The sequence below is a fragment of the Apteryx rowi genome, unplaced genomic scaffold (assembly GCF_003343035.1).
Source record: "Apteryx rowi isolate R43461 unplaced genomic scaffold, aptRow1 scaffold_1378, whole genome shotgun sequence".
Taxonomy (NCBI): Eukaryota; Metazoa; Chordata; class Aves; order Apterygiformes; family Apterygidae; genus Apteryx; species Apteryx rowi.
Window position 1 is genome coordinate 17,679 of NW_020447617.1, and position 5,971 is coordinate 23,649.

The following is a 5,971-nucleotide window of genomic DNA, read 5'->3' on the forward strand; positions in this document are numbered from 1 at the left end:
GTGCACCCTTGGCCGGCTCTCCAGGCACCCCCAGCTCCCTGGGTGCCCTTATGCAGCCGCCTGAGCACCCACTGCGCTCTGCACACAGCCTTGTCTGGCCCCCCAGCCACTCACCAGGCTCGGCGTGCACCCTTGTCCGGCTCCCCGGGCACCCACCAGGCTCTGCATGCACCCTTGTCCGGCTCCCTGGACCCCCCCAGGCTCCCCAGGCACATGCCAGGCTCTGCATGCACCCTTGTCCAGGTCCCCGGGCCACCACCAGCTCCCTGCGCCCCCACCAGTTCCCTGGGAATCCACCAAGCTCTGCACCCTCCCTTCCTCCGGCTCCCTGGATCCCCCCCCCGGCTCCCTGGGCAGCCGCCGGGCTCTGCGTGCACCCTTGGCCGGCTCTCCAGGCACCCCCAGCTCCCTGGGTGCCCTTATGCGGCTGCCTGAGCATCCACTGCGCTCTGCACACAGCCTTGTCCGGCTCCCCAGGCACCCACCGGGCTCTGCATGCACCCTTGTCTGGCTCCCCGGTCCCCCCCCCAGGCTCCCCAGGCACCCGCCAGGCTCTGCAGGCACCCTTGTCCAGGTCCCCGGGCCCCCACCAGCTCCCTGTGCCCCCACCAGTTCCCTGGGAATCCACCAAGCTCTGCACCCTCCCTTGTCAGGCTCCCTGTGCACCCTTGTCCGGCTGCCCGAGCACCCACCAGGCTCTGCACGCACCCTTGTCCGGCTCCCCAGGCACTCACCGAGCACCCACCGGCTCTCTGGGTACCCACTGGGCTCCCCATGCACCCTCATCTTGCTCCCCGAGCACTCACCGAACTCCTCGGGCACCCGCGGGGCTGCAGGACCCCAGGGAGCTTCAGCCCCAGCACCACGCAGAGCCATGGGGGCTGCAGAGGAGCTGAGACCCCGCAGTCTCACCCCACCAGTGCCAGGCTGCGGCACACRGGCAGCTCGCGGGCCTGGCGAGGGAAGGGGCACGGGCAGAACGAGTTGCACRTGCAGCGCTTGCGTGCACCGCGTTGCATTTGGGGCTGCCGCAGCCCTTCCCTCCTCGCCCGGCGCCCGGGCAGGGTGAGCTGCGGACACGCGGGGCGGCTGTGGAGGTCACRCCGCTCCCCGGCGGCTGTGGCCACCTGCAGGGTCCCCGCTTGGCTCTGGAGCCCGGCGCTGCTGCGGGTCTGGGGCTGCCGAAACCCCGATCTGCCGAGCCGGGCTCCGAGCCTGGGTTTGCACCCGGCAGATCCCACGCGGGACCCTCCCCGGCTGCCCCAGGATGCAGGGCAAGGGAGGCAGCAGGGAGACGGCTTTCCCATCTCCGGCGGTGCCATTCCTGCCTTATCCGGCCCGGAGGGCTCTCGCCAGGGCTGGTGTGCCCCGAGGCTGGAGCTCTGCTCTGTTTCGGGGGCGAAAGCTGGCACCAGGGGCTCCCGACCTGCYGGGCTCCGCTGTGCCGGGCAAAGCTGGAGGTTTCCCCGCCGTGTGCTGGCCTCGCGCCTCCAGACTGCTGCGGATGCAGGGAAGAGCCCGGCTCGCTGGTTCGGAGCTGTGCAAGCCAGGTCGTGTCGCCCGTCWGCCTTTTGACCCTCCAGCGCCTGTTCCCCGCATGCAGGTCCCTTCCCATCCCTCCGAACATGGACGAGCTCAGCAGGTTCCCTCTGGGAGGAGGACGCCGTGCCCCCGTTGCGGGGAAACGTTTTGCGCCCGAGGATCGCCCCCCTTTTTGGTTTTCCTCCCGGGGGTCTGGCTGCGCTGCTCTGACGGTGACGCAGCATCCGGGGCGCCACCGGCACGTCTGACGTGCGTGCGAGCGGTGGGAGATGTTGGAAAAACAGAGGAGCCGAACGCTCTCGTCTCCGAGCAGCCTAAYGCTGCGGTTGTGGGAAAGAAACGGCCGAGACTTGGGCCCTCGCGCGCGTCTGCCCCCAGCAGGCTGGGTTTGGGCTCGGGGCCAGCCGAATCAGGAGTTCGGTTCCTGCAAATCCAGCGTTAGCGTTCGGGCGCTGCAGCGCTCGCYCCCGGGCCRGCTCAGAGAAGCGGCGCTTCCCTCYTCGGGGCGGGGGGAGATTTTTGCCGGTCTGCTTTTGGCATGGTTATTTCGCGGCTCTTGGCGATGCCGAGAACAACTCGTCCATTTTTTGGGAGAGGGCCTTCGGAAAGAGGCTGGCGGCGCATCCCGTGGGGATGCATCCTGCAAAGCGCGGCAAGAGCTTGGGCTCGCGCTGCAGCGCTCGCTCGCTCGCTCGCCCCCGGCCCAGGTGTGCAGCRTTTCGTCCCCCCGGCCGGTCCCTCGGAGGCCGTCGCGCCTGCGCCGCTCTGCCTGCTGCTACCGCTCACCGAGTTCAGCCTGCAGCAGTAACAGCCTGTGGGTGCTTTTAATTCAAAACCTCCCATAAAGGTAAAAATCCTGCTATCCTGCTATCCACACCCRCTTTCGCATATATATATATATTTTAAACTCTTTTACAAGCGTTTCAGCTCCTCCGTGGTTAACTCGCTAGGTGTCGGAGTCTCGTTGCTTACCCAAATCGCTCATTTAGATTTACATCAAACTTACATCATCATGTATTTTATTACCATGGTTATACTGTTATTATAACTTAACCTTCTGCTTGGTTACCGAGCAAAAACAATTCCAGCAAGTGACCCGACTGTTGTATCCCAGCAAAAATATCACACCGTTTGTTTTCGGCTTTACCCTAAAGATAAGGTCGTTCCAGCTTTCCGGGCGATAGGGCAACTTCCATAMAAACCAGCTCATTAAATGGATGTTAAGTGAACTTGGGGGCCTCCGTTTTCCCTGCCCGTGTTTGTGCGGATCTGGAAGGGAGCTTCAGTGCAGTTGACAGGCTTGCAAAAGAGCTGGTTGCAGTGGAAATCTCTGCTGAATGTCCCTGAATGTCCAGGATTGTATGTGTGGGGGGGGAAAAAAGAAAAAAAGGCTGTGTACAAGCCCTGGGCGGCACTGAAAGGATGGCTTTATAGAAATCCGGGATTTGCCCCGTCTTGCCCCATTGTCTTCGGCTGCGGGCTGCCTCCCCCGGAAAGCAGAGGACGGATTTAGCAAGGCTGTTAACAAGTCCGATGTCACAAGAGGCTTTTGTGTGAAAACTGGTTGGAAATGTTTGCCTTGGGGGAAGATAAATAAAAGATGAACGTGGAGCTGTAGAAAGTACAGAGCGAGGAAACATGCTGTTCCCTGTTTGTCCTCTCGCGCTGCACAAAAGCGGAGAGATGCCAAGTGAGATATAGCGGCAGGAAATTTTGAAGTTCAGAAGAGAAAGCAGGTTCACCGGGAGGGTATTTCGTCCATGGCACTCCTTGCTGCAGGCACCCCGAGGGCAGAGACTTGCCAAATTTAGGTAAAGGATGGTATGTTGGCTCTTGAGGGCATCATACGCTGCAGCAGAATAAATAAATGCAACCGTGAAACCCTCTGAGTCTTCAGGGTGTGAAGCCAGCTGTCAGCCGGGGAGGTGTCACGGATAAATATCGGCACRCACAGGGATTGCCCGGGTCTCTGCGCCTTTGGAGTGTGGCCGGGAGAAGCGCTCTGCTCTGCTCGGCCGTTCCCAAGCCGAAGCCCCGGCGCATCGCGCTCGCAGCCGGGTGCCGGGGCCGCGGCGCCGACGGGCTGCCAATTTCTGCTTGCAGATGCCGGTGACGTTTGAGGATGTCGCAGTCTATTTCTGCCCGGAGGAGTGGAAGGAGCTGGCGGAGTGGCAGAAGGAGCTTTACTGGCACGTGATGAAGGAGAACTACGAGCTCGTCACCTCGCTCGGTAAAGGGAGGCGCCGTGAGCGCGGCAGAGCTGCGCAGCGCTCTGCGCGGTGCGGCTGCAGCGCGGAGCCGAGCCTGGCCCTCGCGGTACTAAACCCAAGGGBGGGCAGTGAAACTGGGGGCACACGATGTAAAAGAGGGTTTAAAAAAAAAAAAAAATCCGGAGGGGAAAAAAAAAAGAATCAGGTGGCCGCAGCCTTAGGGGTTGTCACTGCAAGCCGCAGCCGGCGTTGCCCTGGCCAGAGGTCTGGGCAAGGCACGTGGCTGCCGGGGGGGCTCCTCGCGCAGGCGGTGGGGCGGCCCCGACGCTGGCCCGGGTCCGAGCCCCGCTGCGGTGAACCAGCGAGCGCCTCGCGTTCGGGTCCTTTCAGCTTTGCGCCGACCTCAGGCGTGGTCCGTTCTTTCCCCTCCAGTTGACGACGGGGCTTCGTGTTTGGAGGAGAAGAGTCGCGAGGAGGACGCCGATGGCTTAGACGGCGTCAAGAGCCTTTCGGTGAAGCTCAAAGAGGTGTTTTCCCGGGGTTTGGCGAGGGCGAGCCCGGGCAGGCTGCAGACCTTGCGGAGGAGCGCGGCAGGTGGCAATGCGCGGGAGCGAGCGCCGGAGAGCAGTTCCCACCCGAGAACCCCCGCGGCAGAGAGACCCCAGGGCCTGCCGGAGCGCGAGCGGGGCCTGGCGGACAGGAGCGATTTCCCGGCATGGCCGCGGAGCCGCAAACGGGAGCGCCCGTTTCCGTGCAGCGAGTGCGGGAAGCGCTTCTCCCAGAAGGGCGACCTGAAGATCCACCTGCGGATCCACACCGGGGAGCGGCCTTACGCCTGCACCGAGTGCGGGAAGAGCTTCACCCAGCGCGGGTACCTCAAAATCCACCTGCGGCTGCACACCGGGGAGAAGCCCTTCCCTTGCACCGACTGCGGCAAGCGGTTCCCCTCCAAGGGGGACCTGAGGATGCACCAGCGCAAGCACACGGGCGAGCGGCCCTTCCTCTGCAGCGAGTGCGGGAAGAGCTTCACCAGGAAAGTCGACCTCCGGGTGCATCTGCGGAAGCACACGGGCGAGAGGCCCTTCTCCTGCACCGAGTGTGGGAAGAGCTTCACATCCAAGGGCTACCTCAAGATCCACCTGGGGCAGCACAAGGGGAAGAGGCCGTTCACCTGCCTGGAGTGCGGGAAGAGCTTCATTTCCAAGGGCTCGCTCAAGATCCACCAGCGGATCCACACTGGGGAGACGCCGTACGCCTGTGCCGAGTGCGGGAAGAGCTTCACCACCAAGGGCTACCTGAAGATCCACCAACGGCTGCACACGGGAGAGACTCCCTACCCCTGCGACGAGTGTGGGAAGAGCTTCACCACCAAGAGCTACCTCAAGATCCACCAGAAGATCCACGCAGAAGGGACGCCCTTCATCTGCAGCGAGTGCGGGAAGAGCTTCGCCACCACGCGCTATCTCAAAATGCACCAGCGGAGCCACACCGGGAAGACGACGTTCCCCTGCCCGGAGTGTGGGGAGAGCTTCACGCAGAAGGGCTACCTCCGCATCCACCAGCGCGTGCACACCGGTGAGGGCCTCTTCACCTGCTCCGAATGTGGGAAGAGCTTCACAGCCAAGTACCTCAAGATCCACCAGCGCATGCACACAGGCGAGAGACCTTTCACGTGCTCAGAGTGTGGGAAGAGTTTCACGGCTGAGGGCTCCTTGAAAATCCACCTAAAAATCCACACCCGGGTGTCGCTGAGCATCTGCACGGACTGTGGGAAGAGCTTCTCCTCCACTCGCTATCTCAAGGTGCACCAGAAGATCCACTTGCAAGAGCAAGTGCCAGCACCCGCTGGAAATGGGGACAGCCCTCTTCCAAAAGCCCCAGCGCCCATCTCCCAAAAAACCCACTGGGAAATGATCTCCTTCACGTGCAATGAATGTGGGAAGAGCTTTTGTCAGAAGTCGAATTTAATAACCCACCAGAAAACCCACATGGAGGAGAGGATGGTGGTTATAAAGCACAGGAGCGTCCTTGGCTCTGGCACTGCTCCGGTGACGGCCGTGGAGCTGCACCCAGCGGGTCTGGGCCAGGAGATGTGGCGAGCAGGGAAGGCTCACCTAGACCCAATTCCCTATCCCCTTGCAATGGATTTCAAACCCAGTTTCCAGTTTTCTCAGCTGCCCCCACCTCTTTCCTCAGGGGTAAATCTCAGCATCTCCTGA

General features: G+C 62.3%; 1 protein-coding gene across 1 annotated transcript; it reads left to right on the plus strand.

The window, feature by feature from the left end:
* The first annotated feature begins 2,889 nt into the window (after positions 1 to 2,889).
* LOC112961753 (gastrula zinc finger protein XlCGF57.1-like) lies at positions 2,890 to 5,971 on the plus strand. The gene is made up of 3 exons (XM_026057247.1): positions 2,890 to 2,901; positions 3,646 to 3,772; positions 4,185 to 5,971. The coding sequence occupies exons 1-3, from the start codon at positions 2,890 to 2,892 to the stop codon at positions 5,969 to 5,971; spliced, it is 1,926 nt and encodes a 641-aa protein (XP_025913032.1).